This window comes from Bombyx mandarina, chromosome 08 (assembly GCF_030267445.1).
Source record: "Bombyx mandarina strain Sakado chromosome 08, ASM3026744v2".
Classification (NCBI taxonomy): Eukaryota; Metazoa; Arthropoda; class Insecta; order Lepidoptera; family Bombycidae; genus Bombyx; species Bombyx mandarina.
The window spans coordinates 1,159,470-1,180,479 of record NC_143215.1 but is presented as its reverse complement, the minus strand read 5'-3'; the positions used below and the strand labels follow the sequence as shown (position 1 = coordinate 1,180,479).

Sequence of the window (21,010 nt, the reverse complement as noted above, 5' to 3'; positions counted from 1 at the left end):
ATGACTTAAAGGTCTTAGTTACCAAGTAATAAAATCTCATTAAAAAAAATCACTAGACACGAAACTAAATGGCGCTGTCATCAATCCGTTACAGTAAGTAGGGTTTAACTCTAGGGTACTCCATGAAAGCTACTGCAATTCACTGTCGTCTACTCCAATCCTATAGAGGATTGGAGTAGACGGACAGCAGTAGACAATAGTGTCTACTGCTGTCCACTGTTGTCTACTGCATATCCTTGCTGTCTACTGCAGGTCTGCTGTCTACTACAAGTCTGTGGTCTACTGCAGGTCCCTGTTGTCTACTGCAGGCCCCTGTGGTCTACTGCAGGTTCCTGTTGTCTACTGTAGGTCTCTGTTGTCTACTGCAGGTCCCTGTGGTCTACTGCAGGTCCCTATGCTTTGTTCTCTCGGTGCTGTGTATGACAGTGCGTTGGTCTGCTTGGTCGCAGGTGCCGCTGGTGCCGTGGCTGCCCGGCCTCAGCATATTAATCAACGTGTATCTGATGTTGAACCTAGACTACATGACGTGGGTTCGGTTCGGCGTCTGGATTGTAGCCGGTAAGTAAATATAATTACAACATATTTAGGCTTAGCTTAGCGACGGAGCGTCGAGCTCAGAACTGGAAGTCAAGATTGGCAAATTTTTACAATTAAACACTTATTAGTATACATTTTTTATACATGTACTTATTGCAGCTGTTTTTATGTATGTCTTAAATAAAATGAGGTATCTGAACAAGCGTGGAGAAATAAAAGACGGGAATAACTCAATGGTAGTGAGGTGCCGCAGGTAGCTGCTCCTAGTGCGGGGGAGGGGTAAGGTAGTAAGGGGGAAAGGTAGAGTTTTCTTCTATCTGCGCTGCACACAAACAAATGGAAATAGGTCAGCGGTAGGTTAAAAATACCAGCACTACAGTTTTTTTTCGTCCTGGTTCAAGCAAAGGAAACTCGGTCCATACAGCCAATATTGTAAGGACCTCGGATGTCGCATTTTGCATAACTCGACCGATTCTCACATGACTCTGCAAACCGAAGTTATTACTTGTACCCTCTAATAGTTATAAGTGGGTTTGATTCCGGAACACGTAATTATAACGCTATTAAATTACTAATATAAAATTTGATTTACATATGGTTTTACGTGTAGGTACATTTGCAAAGAGAAAAAACGTGATTCTAAATATTTGGCGGGAACGCGAAAAGCGAGGTTGTGTGAAATGTTTTATTTAGTGAATTTAGTGTTTCTTCAGGTTTAAATGTGTCATAACGGTGGCTTATTAACTTGTGTTCTTTCTACAAGTTCACTGAAAAAGTCTTAGTGAATAATCAAAACTTTTACTGAGAGTAAAAATAAGTTCGAAGTCGTCGTGGCCTAAAAGGATAAGACGTTCGTCGTATTATCTATATATTAATACGTGAAGCAAAAACTTTGTATCCCTTTTTACGAAAATTGCGCGGACGGAGGAGTACGAAATTTTCTACACTTATAGAGAATATAGAGAAGAAGTGCACAATGCTAATATTTTTTTAAATAATGCATAAAAGATACATTAAATCAATAAAGAAAACTTTACACACACTACATACTATGTATTGTCAAACTTTTGTTCTTGACGTCTGTTGTCAAATTGAGAATAGATTAAATATTGTTTGTCTTTGTTATTATTTTTTATAGTGTAGTCTTTGCGAAATTTGTATTTGTAAATAGAAGTATAAAATACAATTATAATAGTGTACAAACTTACAATTCCAATTAATTATAGTCGAATTTCTACTACTGCGGGATCTCTAGTAAATCAATTACTATACATAAAATAGAACAAGAAATGTGATTCCAAGCATACTTCACAATACAATTATAAACCATAGCACGATCAAACTTCACCTCTAATTGTCACCTGATTGTATTGACAAGTGTTCGGGGGATAATCGAAATTCGACCTTAAATAGTGGTCACAAAGCTTAGACTTGTTTATTCATTACAGTTTTCTCTTTTGTTTTATTGATAACTAGTGGTCCCCTCAGTAGTCGACATTTGACTATAAGTAATTGAAATTATAAGTTTGAACATTATTATGGTTCTATTGTCAAAGACTAATTATACTTCTCACAGATTTCGCCAAGACTACACTATAGACAAGTAACTTGACTGAAGACTACACTATAACAAGTAAGACTTAAAGACAAACATTAATTTATACTCAATTTGACCACAGACTTTAAAGAATAACAAAAGTTTGACAATAAACAAAGAGTATATAAGTGGGGAGATCGGTACTTTTTGATTAATTCACACTGGCACACTAGTTTTATTTTAAAAGAAGAAAATATAAATGACAGATAACAAATTGACGTAACGATGTTACGGATAGTATTTTTTTTGAAAGAATAAAAGATTTTGTTGTTAAACTAAATATCCACTAGATTTCGCCATACCATCCCACATATATGTATACACATATGTGTTGTATCAAATACATGGTAGTGTGTGTAATGATTTTTTTATTGATTTAATGTAGTATCTATGTATAATTCTCTATAAGTGTGGGAAATTTCATAGTCCTCCGTCTGCGTAATTTTTGTAAAAAGTGCTACAAATTTTTTGCTTCACGAATTAATAGATAGATAATAAATCGCTTCAATAAGTCAGCCAGTAAGTTTTGGTAAGCCAAAGGATAACAAGACAGACCTAATTTAGGTATTTATTAGTGTCAGGACGTATATATAGTAAGCTCACACGATCAGGCACCACTGTCCAGTCTGTTTATGCCATGAAGCAATTTCAGCAAGCGAATATTACAAATATAAAAAAATGTTACGTCACAGTCCTCTAAAATTCAAGTGAAAACATTTTACATTACTAGTGGTAGGACCTCTTGTGAGTCCGCACGGGTAGGTACCACCACCCTGCCTATTTCTACCGTGAAGCAGTAATGCGTTTTGGTTTGAAGGGTAAGGCAGCCGTTGTAACTATACTGAGGCCTTAAAACTAATATCTCAAGGTGGGTAGCGCATTTACGTTGTAAATGTCTATGGGCTCCGGTAACCACTTAACACGAGGTGGGCTGTAAGCTCGTCCATCAATCCGATCCCATAGACACAGCCCACTGAGTTTCTCGCCGGATCTTCTTAGTGGGTCGCGTTTCCGATCCGGTGGTAGATTCTGCGAAGCACTGCTCTTGCTAGGGTCAGTGTTAGCAACATTCCGGTTTGAGCTCCGTGAGTGACATGTTAGGGCGAAGCTGAAATAGCCTTTCAAGGCTATTAGCATAGGTAGGGAAAAAATCTATGCAATAAAAAATTACGAAACAAATTGACTGACTATGTTTTAAGGATTTGACTGCTTTAGTAGGCAGAGGAGCATACAGTCAATTCGATGTTGAGCAGTCGCTAATGCTCAAGGACATCAGCAACGCCAGGGGCGCAGGCGAGCTGCTGCCTGCCGCTCGTAATAATTATAATAATTTAATAAAAACTTTATTAATTTAACTAACGCAGCTTACGCGTTGATAACATTCAAATGTGAAACGTTATTTCTCTAGCTTTCGAAATCGCAATAACCTTAAAACCATTTGAATATAAAGTATTATTTATCTATACTAATATTATAAAGCTGAAGAGTTTGTTTGTTTGAACGCGCTAATCTCAGGAACTACCAGTGCGATTTCAAAAATTCTTTCAGTTTTAGATAACCCATTTATTGAGGAAGGCTATAGGCTATATAACATCACGGTAAGGTCAATACAAGTGGAGCACCAATAAAGAATGTTTCAAAATAGGGATTTAAATAGCTCCTTAACATTATATAAATTTTTTTTATTGCCCTTGTAGGCAGACGAGCATACCGGCCCACCTGATGGTGAGTGGTTACCGTCGCCCATGGACTTCAGCAATTCAAAAATATTTACACTTTCTACGTAAATGAAGTGGAAGTAAGATTTAGCGTTTTGCCAAAGTAGCTATTTCACGCGAACGGCGTCGCGGAACAAGCTAGTCTTAAATAAAGTTTGATGGATTCGATTAAATCAAGAATGATCTACTTTCTCATATAATAAAGCAATTTAGTTCGTTTTATGAATAAACAAACGCAATTAATATGCATAAGTCTTTAGAAGAATTCCATGCATGAACTCACGATCGCCCTCTGATGCTAAGTGGTTATTGGAGCCCACAGATGTTGTGAATGCCGATAGTGAAACATTACATCGAAGTCTATTGTATTGTATAACGTCTATCTTACAATTCGAGCCAGAACGCTTCACGACAGAAGTAGGTAGGGTTTTACTGGTTGTAGGACGTCTTATGAGTCCGCACGGGTAGGTACCATCAACCTTCCTATTGCAGCCGTGAAGCAGTAATGCGTTTCGGTTTAAAGGGTGGGGTAGCCGTTGTAACCATACTGAGACCTTAGAACTCATATCTCAAGGTGGGTGGCGGCATTTACGTTATATATGTCTATGGGCTCAGGTAACCATTTAACATCAGGTGGGCCGTGAGCTCATTCTCCCAATAATGCAAAAAAATATAAAAAAGGTGGTATTGTGGTACCTACCTGTGCGGACTCACAATATTTCTATATACCGGATAAGATTAAAAAAATACACTCACCAATTAATCGATATTTTTGTACTAATTCATTGTTTTAATAATTATTATAATTCACTAAATTCAATTAAACTTTCTTAGCGTTTTAATGATAAACGGATAAGAGACTTTGTGTACGTTACGTCCCCAAACGTGATCCAAATGGTTGAACGTATTCGATTCCATGACACGAAAACCTATAACATTAGGGAGTCTATCCTTCAATATCTGAACGTCTTTTAACGTGGACAGTTTGTCATTTTTCCCACAAATAAGCACCACTTTGATTGTCACCCTGTTTAAAGGGTACTCCGGCGGCGCAGCGGACTGGTACATGTCTAAGTTCATCCTTCTCCCGTAGTCGTATTGCGCGAAAATCCTTCTCCTACCCACCTGTGTGTAATGAGCCAAATTCTTCCTCGAAGTTCCGTCCGGGAACTGTCCTATTGTAGTGTAGTAGAACTCAGGTTCGAGTTCGTCCGCATCCGCCCCGGTTACCGGGAAGAATCCTATTTTCAGACACAAGTCGTATCCGATTCTCTGACCGCAGATTATGTTGTAAATCGCCTTAAATATTGAGTTATAGCCAAAGAGCTCCTCGAAGCCCAATACGGTTAGAAGGTCGTTGATCTCTGCGCTGAATTGCAGTAGTATAGAAGAGGGAGGCTCCAAATTCTGTAGATACACAACCGGCGCTAAAGCCAGGAATACATTAATTTTTTCGTTGTATTCCGGTCTCATACTCGCCAGTACGAAAGTTATGGTGGTCCCTTCAGAAATACCGATAATGCTGAGCTGGTTTTGGCCGGTTGATTGCAAGATGAAGTCGATGTTCGCCGGTAAGTCGTAATAGCCGTGCTCGTGGAAGCTGAAGTTCCAAAATGCCTTGTCCTTATCGGGGTCTAGTGTCAAATGTTTCCTGGAATACCTCGATCCTCGCACATTAAGTGCCCACACATCATAACCCTGTTTTGCTAGGATGTACCCTAACGACGTCTTGCCTCTTAGCAGATAAATATCAGCTGTTCCAAATATACCGTGTGCAAGTAAAACAGGTCGTTTCTTATTCCCTTGTATGTTGAAGAGTTTCAATATATATCCGTCTTCAGTGATCACCTCATATTCTCTAACGACGAGTCCATATTTGTAAGCCAGTTGCGTGAAGTTCAATCTTGCGTCTTCTGGTAGCCCGATTAGAGTCGAGGTAATGTTTATCGATAGTGTCACTGGCTTATCGATTATCATTAACGTAAGGAAAAATATCGATTTGACTATCGACATTATAAATATTTAAGGAAAAACACCGGATTAAATATGACAGCTAAATTTTCGTAATGTGTGCACACACATCGAACCGCGAAACGTAACTATGCCGAGAAGCGTTTTTTTTTTGTTTTATGCAAACTAATTCCGTTTGGCAATCGATTCTGATACTTAACGTACTGATCTTAGATTTCACAATTGTTTGAACGGACGTTAATAAATTTTTATATGTAAAAACGAAACGTTAATATGAATCACCCTTTGCGGGTTTTAAACGCAATTTTTGCGTAGATTTTCAAAGCCACTATTTACTAAAGTTGCGGTCACAGTGAATACCGGTTGATACGAGGTTGTAGATTTAATAACTGTTTATAATGTTGTGTGGTAGAGAGTGGATTACGATGCGACCTACATTAGGATGGATGACGCCATTAACATTTCGAATTCTTTAGTCCTTACTTTTCGATGACATTGGGTTATTATTCCTTACTCGAAATAAAAAAATCACAATGACAATTACAAACTGAATATGAGTTTATTATTGAGGTCTCAGGATGTTGCATTTTTTGAATAAGTTAGTGCCTGCTTAGGAAATGTTTTTTTTTTTTAAATCGCCGTTACCATTTGCAGACAAGGTTAACTGGTCATACTGGTCGACTGCTCTGATTGTACAATATTAAAAATATTTAATTTACACAACGAATACAGTACTCTGTGGTTCATTTTATTAATTAAATTTATTTAGCTTAATCTTTTCTTGCATTTCCAATACGATTACGTTTAATACTGTATACTGATGGTAGGACCTCTGGTGAGTCCGCACGGGTAGGTAGCACCGCCCCGCCTATTTCTGCCGTGAAGCAGTAATGCGTTTCGGTTTCAAGGGTGGGGCAGCCGTTGTGACTATACTGAGACCTTAGAACTATATCTCAAGGTGGGTGGCACATTTACGTTGTAGATGTCTATGGGCTCCAGCAACCACTTAACACCGGGTGGGCTGTGAGCTCGTTCACACATCGAAGCAATAAATAAAAAAATACTTGAAGTTTTTCGTGATCACAAACGTGTCATGTGACATGAGTGAGTGAGACAGTGAATTTGATTATTGTTGTTTGTAATCTGCAACTATTGAGCATTTATATGTAAATTTCATTCAATTATACAAACCAGCGTTCGCCGTTCTAAATTCGACCATAATTTCGGATAACGCAAGATATAAATTCGTCTTTTGTATTACGTTTTCTCCTTTGTTATGTTACATTTTTCCGGCAAACATTTAGGTACATTCGTAGCTATTAAACAAAAAAAAATGAAAGTGGCTGACAAACAGAAGAGTTATTGGTACCTCCTCCTAACTGTATTGTATTTCTCTATTCACATATATATAGTTCATATTGGAGTGTCTGTTTGTGATTTTGATAGAAATGTTTTGTTTAAGTTCAAATTTTAATTTACACTCGATTGGAACTAAAATTCGAGCTTTTAATTTCTTTCTTATGTAAGATATGTCTCTTAAAATTTTTGGACGGACACATTTTAATCCCGGAATCATTTAGAATTTCTGCGCTAAATTTAAAAACTGCATTGTATTTTTTTATTGTTTGTTGCTTCTACTTGGAATAGTATCGAGATCTTATTGGAAGTTTTTTTTAATTACCGATATAAACTGCTTAGTTGAAGTCTAAAATATGATCAGTCCCTTTGGTTGGTTATTTTGTAAGTATGCCATAATCTATATATTATATAAAAATGAATTGCTGTTCGTTAGTCTCGCTAAAAATCGAGAACGGCTGGACCGATTTGGCTAATTTTGGTCTTGAATTATTTGTGGAAGTCCAGAGAAGGTTTAAAAGGTTTGATAAATATGAAAATGCTCGGAATCAAATAAAAATAACAATTTTGTTTTCCCTTTGATGTGTCCCTCATCGGACGGATTCCTTTTGTTTGTTTTAAGTTTATTTTATACAAAAGTTTAGGTGTTTTATTTGTCGATTGAGGCACTACGAAGTCCGGGTCAGCTAGTTTTGTAATAAATAAATTCTCTCTGGGCACTTTTAGTGTCTAATGCCAGAATTCATGGCAATATATAGATAAATAACAGCCCATTGAGCTTCTCGCTGGATCTTCTCAGTGGGTCGCGTTTCCGATCCGGTGGTAGATTCTGCGAAGCGCTGCTCTTCCCAGGGCCTGGTTTGAGCCTCGAGAGCTTACCTACACGTTAAGATTACGCTGACATAGCCTCTCAAGGCTATCAGCTTAGGTAGGGCAAAAAAAACATCTTCAAGTTTCAAACAAATAAGAGAAGTCTCAAAAATAGGAAGTGTAATTAGTAATTATGAGAATGTACAGTTCAATGTTAGAGTCGGTGCCGAGGTCAACGTAACTTGGTAATTAACGCGTCGGCGGACCTGCCGTGTGATACACCTCATGAATAGCGAATCGTGGATTTGGTTTTAGCCTATATTTATTACCCACGAAGGCGGACGAGCTTACGGCCTGATGGTGAGTGTCAGCGTCATGTATAGATATCCGAACACCATCAACACAATGCTCTGGAAACGCCGTGGCTTAAATCCTGAGTCGGATGGTCGGTGGCAAAAAACATCTGGAAGAGACACTCAGAGTTGCTGTGACAGTAAGCTGGTTAAATACTAGAGCCCATACGTGAATGCCCTTACTGATCTTGAGACATTTGCGAAGTTAGTGTAGGCAGCGGCTTGGCTCTGCCCCTGACATTGCTGAAGTCCATGGGCAACGGTAACCACTCACCATTAGGTGGGCCGTGTGCTCGTCTGCCTACAAGGGCAATAAATAAAAAAAGTCTCAATTGTATTGTATAGCAGCTTCACTTCAGAAACAGGCCGGGTGGTGGTACCCACACGTGCGGACTCTCAATACGCCCCACTACTCCAATCAGTGATTCCATCATGTGAGAATGTAAACAAACAGAAACTAAACCACCGAACGTAAAATCGACTTCGCTTTCCCACAATGCCGAATGTGTAGGAATTCCATTGTTTCGAGATTACCCACGCGCCGTCTCTGCGTCGGGTGAAAGCTGAATAAACGAGTTAAATAGTCAACATGTCCTTAAAAATAATAGATGATTAAACAATAAAGAATCTGAGAGAACATTGCTGGCCTAAATACCCTTATAAGTATATCTGGCATTGAAGCGATCTGGTTTGAGCTGTAGAATCCTAAGCATTGTCTCCTACGGTAAATTAGATTCAGTAGTTTTTTGTTAAAGGTATTTAATTTTTTTATGTTTGAGAGATTACTGGTGGCCCGGAGGCCTTTCCAGTTTTACCAGGGTAGGTGGGCGAGCAAGGGCTCAGCAAAGCCTGGGTATAACTGCACCTATGTGTATGTATCTGCGAATAACCGCACTAAAATTACGCTTCAGATATGTATTCGTTCAGACATATAGATCTTCGGGTTTACTGCAAAGCCCAATTATGTGTATCGTTAAGTCACTAATTTTAGTTTATTACTTCGGTAGTATAAAATAGGAGAGAAAAAAAAGTGCGCGATCGAGATAACTTTGTTAGATAGGTATCCTTAATCAAAAAGGTTCCCTTAATAGTAACATAGTATAAAACAAAGTCGCTTTCTCGGTCCCTATATCCCTATGTATGCTTAAATCTTCAAAACTACGCAACGGATTTTGATGATGATAGATAGAGTGATTGAAGAGGAAGGTTTATATATATAATAACATTCATTAAATAGTGGAGAAATCAATAATAAATTACAGTTTCCGAAGCAAAGCAAGGGCGGGTCGTTAGTAGTTTATAAAATAAAATCCTAAATAGAATATTGAGGCTATTTGTATAAACTGCCCCATGTAATATGTACTTGAATCTCCAAACTTGCACGTACACTTGCATGTAATAATAATAATAATAATAATAATAAAAATCATTTATTGCCTTTCACATCACAGAAAATAAAATGGAATACAAATAAAAGAAAAGAAAAAAAAAAAGAGAAAAAGGCAAAAGGAGGTGGCTCAGCTATTGCTGTTCGAGGTTGATAAATCGAACAGCGCTGATTTTCAGTCACCCCCGTTTCCCCCTGGTTCTTTGCGGGAATGAAGGCTAATTACGTGTGTACATACTTAGAATATGGTATAAATTAGTAAAACTAGTAAATAATAAAAATTTAAGAAAAAAAAACAAAACAAAAATCAAATTAAATTGTGAACCCGAATACAAAACATAATAAGCACACAGTAACAACACCCCGTAGGCAGCCCACAACGAAACAACAAATAAAATAATAGAAGAGCTATCTCTTTCTATCGCCTAGAGGGGGTATAACGCTTTTTAGTTACGTGACGATTGTTATCAGTTAACTGCTACCGCTAGTCACGTTAAGGAACGTCGTTCCGAAAAGATAAACAAAATACACAAGAATTTATATAAAGCTTTTTTTTTAAATTGGATCCGACTTTAATTCTGACATTGTGTAGGTTTGTTCCTTATAGTATCTATTTTGTTTCCCCTACCTATTGTAGGTATGACCTCGAGTGGTCGTACTAGATCAGTGGTCGGCAAACTTATTAGCTAAAGAGCCAACATTTCATTTATAATAATCCATAAGAATTATTTAATATTAAAAAGATATATTTTTCTTGAAATAATAAATTTTTTTGGAATAAATTATTATTGCAAATTATAAAATAAATGCTATATTGTATACTGCTTCGATTATTATATAATCGAATAATATATAATAATCGACATCAGTCAGGGGTGCTGATATTAAATGACCTTACATACTATTAGCCGGCTTATTCGTTTACAGTCGGATATTAGAGGCCGGGCAAGCCCGTAGGATATTTGTGCCAGAGCCACACTCAAGAGTTCAAAGAGCCGCACTTTGCCGATCTCTATACTAGATTCATCCAGCTACTCGCTCGGATAAGCTCACGGGCCTCAAACTTGACGAATTTGCTAATACTAGCCCTAGCAAGAGCAGTGCTTACCGGAATCTACCATCGGATCGAAAACGGACCCACTGAGAAGATCCGGCGAGAAACTCAGTGGAAATAGATCCTAAATTGCTATGACAAAATACGATAAATTTAGGAATTGGCATTAGGTCTCTTATAAATTATAACTAACGAAAATAAATAACATAAAAATTCATATTATAACTACGATTTTTGTTTTGTAGTTCTTACCATAGGCGGTGTCGACTATTTGCCTTTCAAACTGTACAACAATTTAATGTAATTGTCAGAAAGTCGAAGGTTTATCTGTCGCTTGAATGCAAACCATCGTGACGAGTGGGTCAATGTGTCAACCGCGAATGTCAAGGTCTCCCGGGCGATTTCTCAGTGTTGACGTACTGACGGAAGTTAGATCGTCTGTTTGTTTACGAGAGAGCGTTTAATTAATCTAAACGACCGTAATAGGTTTTGGTTTGAAATTTCCTTATGACTCGTGTCAGCAAACAGGATATTGGAGATCGCAGTTGTTCCTATTATTGGTACTGTAACCCTTATCAGCACAAACAAACCAGTAGCGTTGGAGCATGTAGCTCACGCGTCATTTAAAATAATAATATAATCCGCCCGATTTTGTCTGTCGGATCTATTGGCACGATTCTCGCTGTCATTGAAGACAGTTTTATTACGTTTCTACCATGATATAGCTTCAATTATGGTAGGAACTTTCTAGATGGGCCATATACCGAATAATACATAACAAAGTACATAGGCGGCACTGAAAATTTCGGGAATTAACGAAGTGACACAACATTACTATTTAAAAATGTATTTATTGCTTTTCGAAGTATTCTCCGCGAAATTTGACACCTTTTTCCATACGATGGAACCAATCATTGAAGCAACCATTCCATTCGGAAGTTGGGGTCTCCAAAATGGCCGTTTTGTAGGCGTCCACAGCTTCTTCAGGTGATGAAAATCTCTGTCCACGCAATTTATTCTTTATTTTAGGGAAAGTATAGAAATCATTAGGGCTTAGGTCGGGGCTGTACGACGGATGGTCTAATAATTCTATGTTTTCTTGCTCTAAAAACTCTTTTGTTCTGTGCGCGGTGTGATAACTCGCATTGTCGTGATGGAGGATGATACGGCGGTTGCAGTTCTCTTTACGGAGTTCAGAAACGACCTGTGGCAAACAAATGCTAGCATACCATTTTGCATTAACCGTTCTTTGTCCCTCAAGAGGAATAGTCGTAACATGGCCGGTTTTGGAGACAAACGTGGCCACAATTTTTTTTGCAACACTCCGTGAACGAACAATTTTTGTTGGCTTTAACTCATTTTCGAACACCCAAACTCGTGACTGGTTTTTTGTTTCGGGTTCGTACGCGTATATCCAGGATTCGTCACCTGATACAATGTTGTATACAGAATTTGAGGATCCTGCGTGGATTCTTTCGAGAGTTCTGACGCACCAAGTAACGCGAGCCGCTTTTTGCTCTTCACAGAGCGAATGCGGTATCCATCGGGAAATCAACTTTTTTACACCTAATTGTTCATGCAAGATTATTTGTATTTGACTCATGCCAATGTCTAAAGTTGCCTGAATTTCGCGGTATGTCACATGTCGATCTTCTTCAATCAGCTTACGCACAGCATCAACGTTTTCTTGGGTGACTGCAGTTTTTGGACGAGCTTGACGGGGATCATCACTGAGCTTGACGCGTCCACGTTGAAACTCAGCAAACCAGCGATAAATTGTGGTTTTGGATGGGGCTTCATCACCAAATGCAGAAATCATCCGGTCAACACACTGTTTTTGTGTTAAACCACTTCGAAAGTCATAATAAATCATCGCTGTTGAATTTTCTCGAGTCAATTCCATTTTCTCAACGACTAAACAAGTTTGACAAAACCTCGTGACAAGACCGAAAATCTTTTTTTAAATAAATAAATGGTATTCGATTTTTAAAACCATGAAGTTTTCAATTAAAAAGATTTTAATATGACAGGAACAGTGGAAATATTCCATTCCCGATACTTTTAGTGCAGCCCTCGTAGTGTCACTTCGAATTGTCTTGGTGTCGTAAATGAGATTTTTTATGATCATCACAACACATTTAATAGTAAGAAAAATAAATGTTTCCTCAATAAATAATCAAGATTACCGTTCCAACTTACAAGTAGGTTTCAACAGTTTAAGTTACGGTTTATTTCTCTGAAATCTTTGATTTCGATGGAAAGTTGGCATTTTATGAGTTGGGGTTTTTCGGTTTTTTTCTTCGATAAATACTTCGGATAAACGTCTCGTGAACACACGATGACGGACCAATAGTTTTTGTTTTAGTTAAAATATGAATATATTTTTTTGAAATTTTGCTGGATTACTTAATTACCTAAATTATTGGAGATTTGAGAATGATACGCAAGCAAAGTCGCGTATGAAATTTAGCGCTTCGAATGGGTAATTCGTTGCACGTAAAAGGGTCCGCGATTTCATGTGCAAACTTCCTGCTGTTGTTGAATGAGGCAGTTGTACGACCTTTTTTTGGGTCACGAGAAATCGCAGGACGTTATGCGTTATGCGTTGGGCCCACAGGTCGAAGTTTGAAATCATCGTGGCCTAAAGGATAAGACGTCCGGTGTATTCGTATGTAGGATCCAGGAAACAATTGTTTCTGCGTTTATTGCGTAGTTCAATCGGATTTTTGTAAAAATCCTTATTACTATCCTATAATGATCTGTAACCTAACCTATTGTTGGGATTCTGGATAAGACTTCTTGTGAACCACTCTACACTGCTCTCAGAGCACAGGTAATGTCGATCTGCCAACGGCTAGAGTTGTTTTTAAGCTAAACACAAAGAACAAATTCGGCGAGAAGTCGTCGTGGTCTAAAGGACAAGACGTCCGGTGTATTCGTATGTAGTGGTGCATCGGTGTTCGAATCCCAGGCGGGTACCAATTTTTGTAATGAAATACGTACTTAACAAATGTTCATGATTGTCTTCTACGGTGAAGGAATAACATCGTGTAATAAAAATTAAATCCGCAAAATTATAATTTGCGTAAATGGTGGTAGGAAGTCTTGAGTCCGCACGGGTAGGTACCACCACCCTGCCTATTTCTGCCGTGAAGCAGTAATGCGTTTCGGTTTGATGGGTGGGGCAGCCGTTGTACTGTAAAAACTGAGACTTAGAAATCATGTCTCTAGGTGGGTGGCGGCATTTATGTTGTAGATGTCTATGGGCTCCGGTAACCACTTAACACCAGGTGGGCCGTGAGCTCGTCCACCCATCGAAGCAATAAATAAATAAGAAGGTATGGTGGTAGAAGTTTTAACTCGAGTGATACTTCTCCATAAGTCAATAGCTAAGGCGAAAGGCAATTAAAGGATTCGTTGAAGAACAAACAGAGTAGTGTTCTCTGACTATATTGTGAAAGCATAATTCAAGCAAGCATGGGCCTTCACGGATAGTCCCCACTTTCCTGCTTATTTCCGCAGTGGAAATCGTGAAGTGATAATCATGGACTCCCGTGCTGTTGTATGGTTTAATGTCGGTTTTTCGAACGAAGTTCCTTATGGGACGATGCGGAGGGGTACCCTAACCGGGAAAAAACGTCCGTAACGTAAGATTCTTATTACTAATGACACAGTGTACGACTTAACTTTGTAATAACGTACAAAAAATAACATATTTTTTTATCATTCATTGACCACGATCTCAGAGCGTTCGTTTGCGCAATATACTAACTCTTATGCAAACAACGGTGAATGAAGTGTACCACAATAAGTTCGCACGTTACCGAATGACCGTGGGTTGTTGCGAAACCTCCAGTATGATTTTCTTTATACCTCGAATCTTCTTCTTCTTCTTCTTCTCTGTCGTTTCCTCATTACTGAGGGTCGTGACCACCTTGGTCCAGTTTTTGCACCAGCTTCCTCCAATGCTGCCTGCATTCGGCCTACTTAATGGCGCCCGGGACGCTGGTGTTTGTGGCCTCCCTGATAATGTCCGTCCACCTGGTTGGCAATCTTCCTCGACTTCTCTTTCCTTCCACATGACCTACAACTATTAATTTTTCCAAGTTCTCAGGATTTTGTCGGGCCACGTGTCCGAAGTACTTGAGGAGACGCTGCATACAAATTGCAGATAGACGGGTCTTGACGTTTAGCTCCTCGAGAATTGACACATTTGTTCGGCGCTCCGTCCATGATACGCCCAACATTTTGCGCCAACACCACATTTCAAATGCGTCAATTCTCGATCGGGTACGGCCCTTGAGGGTCCACGTCTCAGAAGCGTACAAGAATATGGAGAAGATAAGGGTTCTCATGAGCTCATACCTCGAATAGAACTTAAAATTAATATTTTTATAATAAGGAACTTCGTTCCTATCCGGTGTCCCACGATCACACATCTTTTTATTCGTGTAATTATAAAATATGATTTCCGAAGTTTTCAATGCATCACAGAAATATGATGATAAAAAACACACATACCTACACAGTTACAATTATGTCTACGCATCGCGAAAATGGAAGAAAATACAAAATTGATCCGTTGTCTGTTTATCACAAATGTATTTATTAGTTATACGAGTATGATTTTCATATTGTGAGTACGCGATCTAGATATAATTTAGGCACGAATGCGGGTCAACAAATTACACTAATGAGTATGCATTCGAAGTAAATTACCTTAATAAATTAGTCGAAATGACCTAGCTGTTTGATTTTCGTCTAGAAAATATCGACTGCGGGCGCCCCGATTGAATTAAATCACCCAATTTTCAACTGTTTCGACAAAATAAAAAAACTCTTTGAATTGCTATTGATAAAAATGTACCTATAAATATATGTTTTTAATTAGAATTATTCACACAAACTTTGCACTGCGTATATGAGTGAACGCAAAATGTTGTGTTTTTTTCGGATATGTCTAGTATTGGCGATAATAAGCGCAGTGACGTCACAGACCGTTCGGAACATAACGGCCACATTAACGAAGGTACCAGTGGAAGGGTTAATGAACTTCACTGAACTTGTCCAAAAATATGGGTATGAAGTCGAAGAGCACGATGTCATCACTAGCGATGGATATATTCTGAAGCTATTCAACATACCAGGCGACAAAACTAGACCCGTGCTACTCTTACCCGGGATATTTGGAACTGCTGATGACTACGTCATAAGAGGAAACACTTCTTTGGCTATCATACTTGCAGCATCGGGCTACGATGTCTGGGCTATAAATGTGAGGGGAACGAGATACACCAGGAAACACATGACACTAAATCCAGACGATGATTTCGCCTTCTGGGACTACAGCATACACGAGTTTGGATATTATGATCTACCCGCTAATATCGACTATGTTTTGAATGCGACAGGGCAGTCGAAGGTTAATATAGTCGGATTTTCTCAAGGGACAACGATGACACTTATTTTGGGTGCAACCAGACCGGAATACAACGAGAAAGTCAATGTTTTCATAGCCCTAGCACCGGTTTGTCATCTGCAGAACACGAGAGGACCGATCGCGTCATTAATCACATTCGGTAACGTAATAGACAAGGCTGCGATGCCATTTGATCTCTACGAAATATCCGGCTATAGCTCTCTTACAAAAGGAATTATGAATATGCTCTGCACACAATTGCCGATCAGCTACGAGCTGTGCATGGGAGCAGTTTTAGCGCCATTAATTGGCACGAAATCAGATGAAATGGACCCTGATTTTTTTCCCATCATCATGGCCCATTTCCCGTCGGGCACGTCGTGGAAGAATTTAGTGCATTTCGCCCAGATCGGCAGCAGGAGATCTTTCAGTAATTACGATTACGGGACTACAAAGAATTTGTACAAATACAAAGCGTTCACACCACCCAATTACGATTTGAGAAAGGTCACATTCGATACAATATTAGTGTCGGGGAAGAACGATAGAATATCGACTCTGAAGGACATGGAGCTACTAAAACAAAACCTGGTCAATGTGAAGGATCACATGATCCTTGAGCCGGACTATTTCAACCATTTAGACCACCTGTGGGGTCGTAACAGTTACGCGATTTCTTATCCATACGTTTTAGAGACTTTGAAGAGATACAATAGTCATTAAGTTCGATCAGAACAGTTTTTAGTATTCTCTGAATTACTACACGGCATTAAATAACGCTCAGAGATATTTATTAATGAAATGAACCAATAAATTATCAAAAGAAACATATCAGAGTGTTTATTTCTAGTATTTAAAAGTGGTATACTGGAACAGTAGTCGTAAGTTTTACAGAACTAGGATGCTGCTTTACCGACTCATTCTAGTAGAACGTTGAGGAGCATACAGCGGTTTCCACATCTGGTGCAGCATCAGTGTTGAGTACCATTTGTGTCAAGGCACTGCTATTGGTGTTTGATAGCCTTCCCTGGCTAAAGCTTATGTAACTATACTTGAGACCATAGAACTTATATCTCAAGTTGGGTGGCGCATTTACGTCGTAGATGTCTATGGGCTCCAGTAACCACTTAAAACCAGGTGGGCTTTGAGCTCGTCCACCCATCTAAGCAATAAAAAGAAGCTTAAAAATAATGGCGGTTCTATATTATTATTCATCTTCTGAATGTTTTTTTTACAAATCATAGTATAAGTGAAAATTTTAAGTGTTCGGGTCCTTACATAATTATTGCTCTAAGAGTACCGTGAAAGTTGATAACGATTGTGGGGCTTATCCGTATTCAAATAGAAACTCTATTTGAACGTATTTAAGCAACGAACGCACGAATATGCGTGCTATATCACAATAATATTTGCATGTGTAAACTTTTATGGTTTATTTGTAATCCAATTGAAATTGCCTTGAGATAAATGTCCAGGAAACAATTGTTTCAACGTTTATTGCGTAGTTCAATCGGATTTTGATTATTCTATAAAAATCTTTATTACTATCCTATACTATAAGATCTGTAACCTAACCTATTGTTGAGATTCTGGATGAGATTTCCTGTGAACCACACTGCTCTCAGAGCACAGGTAATGTCGCTTTGCCAACGGCTAGAGTTGTTTTTAAACTAAACACAAATAACTAATTCGGCAAGAATTCTTACATCTCAAAGAGGGTGACGGCTTAACTACTTAACACCAGGTGGGCTGTGAGTTCGTCCACCCATCTGGAGCCCATAGACATCTACAACGTAAATGCGTCACCCACCTTGAGACATAAGTTCTAAGGTCTCAATGTAAGTTACAACGGCTGCCCCACCCTTCAAACCGAAACGCATTACTGCTTCACGGCAGAAATAAGCGTCAGCTAAATAAATCTGTTCAGAACTTTGAAATTTAAAATGACGTTCTTCCGATTTCCAGGTCTCGTGATCTACTTCTCCTACGGCATGTGGAACAGCACTGAACGCCGTCGGACCATGGATTCGATCCAGCTGGCGGATCAGATCATCGACGGCCACACCGCCCTGCTGAACCACTCTGGGCTGACCCACGCGCTGGGCTGACCCGACGCCGAGGGTGACGACGTCGTCAGCCCCAGCAACACCGTCGTGTCCTTTATATCTAGTATCTGAACGTTGGGAGGGTAGGAAACAATTCGCGCTGTTCTTAAAGGAAAATGTACCATTAAAAATGTGCTAGTTTTAGGTAAGGTATTGAAACGTTTTGGTTTGGTTTGAGCTTAAGACATTCAAGAATTAACATGTCGAGTTGAATTTTCTAAAGTTTAAGCTTAGAAAAATAAATGAATACTGAAACATCATGTCATACAATATCAAGATATAACTTAAGTACGGAATCTCTGGATTACTGTGTAATCTCTGGAATGAATAATCTGCTGATTGACATTTTAGCTCGATAGTAGTTAAGTGTGAAACTGCCTATACGGGGGCGGGGGAAGGGGGTAGGAGAGAGGGGGTGGGGTACTCTGATGCCGCATATCAACATCGTTCCCAAATATAAAGGGAGGATCTTCTGCGGACCGTCTGCTGCTCGGTGGACTTTTTGAGTCTGTTAGTTGAGCTCAACGGGACCGATGAGTGTGAGTACATTTAACCAGATATACAACTCGCTGTCAGTGAACCTTAAACTCATTAAGATGAATAATATAGATGTAGAGTTTCGAATAATGATGTAACAAAGATCCTTAAACTCAACCAAAACGTTTCAAATGAATCTCGGTTCTATTCAAGTATTATTTACAGTCGAAAATAAATATATCGTATTGAAAAGCATTCATTTGTAGTTGATATAGAGTTATTAGAGCATTGTTACGTAGAGGAGGCCAGGATAATGCAAAATTTGCAATTGAATGCAAAGGAGGCCAGGATAATGCATTTTGACGTGTTTCCGGTTATTAACATTAGATGAAAGTGACGTGTCGGGGATGTCATGGACAAGGCCACAGGGTCCCACGCGTGGGTCACCCCTGCAGCCCACGCGTGGGACTGGGCTATTTGTCTCGTAGGTACTTAAATGATATATATCGCTCAGTATTGTCGCGAGAGGCTGTGGTTGTTTTGAATTATGTCGGGTGCAATGGAACCCAGGGGCTTTTGATAAATACATTTTTTTGTTTTAATGTTTTTCTTTAATGTAATGGGTTATTAATAGAATTATCAGGAAAACCGACCATCGGTCGAACTTTGACCTGGGAGATGCAGGTGCGGTAGTAATCCCCCGGTTGCTCAGTGTGCTTAGTGAGAGTTTGTTTAACGTTCTCGATAGCGAAAAAGTTAACTCAAATCTGTATGGAGCTAGTACGTTTGCCGCTAGGGGCGCTGTTCCAACTGTATACGAATTTGAGTTAACTTTTACGCGATCGAGAACGTTTAAAACTCGCATTAAGCACACTGATGTAGCAGATTCGGAAATTTCGCTTTTCTATGTGAAGCTGTGATTATCTTTGAGCTCTGAGTTCCTTTACATCCTACATAGTTTTATTGCTATTATAATTTTTAGTTCCTATATCGTGATTAGGTTAGAATCGTACGGATGCGGATGTCGGTACTGAGGCAGGCGGGTGCGGGGAGTCGTGCGGGGGAGACCCCCCGGGGACGCCCCTCCCCCCAGCCACAGATATCCTTTTCAGACTCGTTCATGTTCGGGAATTTTGATATTGAGAAACCGACACCGGACAGCCCTACAACCGGATCGGACCGGATTATAAATCAGTAGGTGAAGTTTAAAAATTTTGAACAGACAAGCCGGAAAAGAATCGTTTGGAAACGAATTACACGCGGTGTACCAATCAATTTAAATATATACACACATACATATATACATACATATATACATACATATATACATATACCTTACATATCGACGCTTGAAAGGCAAACGTGACTAAGCGACAATAACTGCATTGTACATAAATGATAGGCAATAACCATAATCAATGCGCAAAAAAAATATATTTCTAGGTCTATTAAAAACATTTCAATCCTACAGCTACTAACTAGATTCTACTACAGCTAGATTCCTTAAAATAAATTTTGTTTTCAGGTATTTCAACTTTAAATTAGTCTACTGTAAAGTTCACGCATTGTCCCTTAGTCACGTTTGCCTTTCAAGCGTCGATATATACATACAGATACACAATGTAACGTAATAATAATTAACTTAGTATAGTGTCGTCTTGTTAGGAAGGGACAGTTTACTTTGCTTGCAAATCGTGGGGTCGGCCGAGTGTGGACGCGGCTCGGTCGCGGATGGTTAATACCGGGACTCCTAGATACTTGACCTTCGTGTCCAGGGTGTGGGCTGAGCAAAGAGAGATCAGGGGCGTGGCGTTCTCTCGTTGTACCCTAATATGTAACTTGAAATATAAAACGGTGGTCTTAATTTAAATAAATTTCGCATTTTGATCGATTAACGTCACACGACTAGGACATTGCCATGTCCGCCTACAGCGAGCTCCGGGGTGCGCCGCGACCGGTAGCGCTCAGAGGCATGACGTCGGATCTACCTTACACACCGATCTGTAGATTCTGTAGATTTGGTTTTCCGTATATTTTCATATTTTTTTATCGATTATTTCAAGAAATACTTAGCAACAGATTGACGATGCTTATAATACTTTAGACTATAGAGAGAACATAGTTTATTGCACACCAAAACACAATTAACATCAAAACACAGTCAACAAACAGATACGTTTTGTACAATAGGCGGTCTTATCGCTAGAAGCGATCTCTGCCAGACAG

The 21,010-nt window shown here is 39.1% G+C and overlaps 3 protein-coding genes across 4 annotated transcripts in view; 2 read left to right on the top strand and 1 right to left on the bottom strand.

The window, feature by feature from the left end:
- LOC114244992 (cationic amino acid transporter 2) overlaps nucleotides 1–19,386 on the top strand; it is a 44,459-nt gene extending 25,073 nt beyond the window's left edge. For both annotated transcript variants that reach the window (XM_089728981.1, XM_089728982.1), the window contains exons 13-14: nucleotides 450–558; nucleotides 18,168–19,386. In XM_089728981.1, the coding sequence (XP_089585107.1) occupies nucleotides 450–558; nucleotides 18,168–18,310 (252 nt within the window). In that variant the 3' untranslated portion in view covers nucleotides 18,311–19,386. The remainder of the gene's footprint in view (nucleotides 1–449; nucleotides 559–18,167) is intronic.
- LOC114244994 (lipase 1) lies at nucleotides 4,565–5,997 on the bottom strand. Its single transcript, XM_028176996.2, has one exon. The coding sequence runs from the start codon at nucleotides 5,863–5,865 to the stop codon at nucleotides 4,669–4,671; it is 1,197 nt and encodes a 398-aa protein (XP_028032797.2). The 5' UTR covers nucleotides 5,866–5,997; the 3' UTR covers nucleotides 4,565–4,668.
- On the top strand, nucleotides 15,572–17,055 carry LOC114244993 (lipase 1). The gene has a single exon (XM_028176995.2). It carries the CDS (start codon nucleotides 15,705–15,707, stop codon nucleotides 16,923–16,925), a length of 1,221 nt encoding a protein of 406 aa, XP_028032796.2. The 5' UTR covers nucleotides 15,572–15,704; the 3' UTR covers nucleotides 16,926–17,055.
- Nucleotides 19,387–21,010: the final 1,624 nt, after the last annotated feature.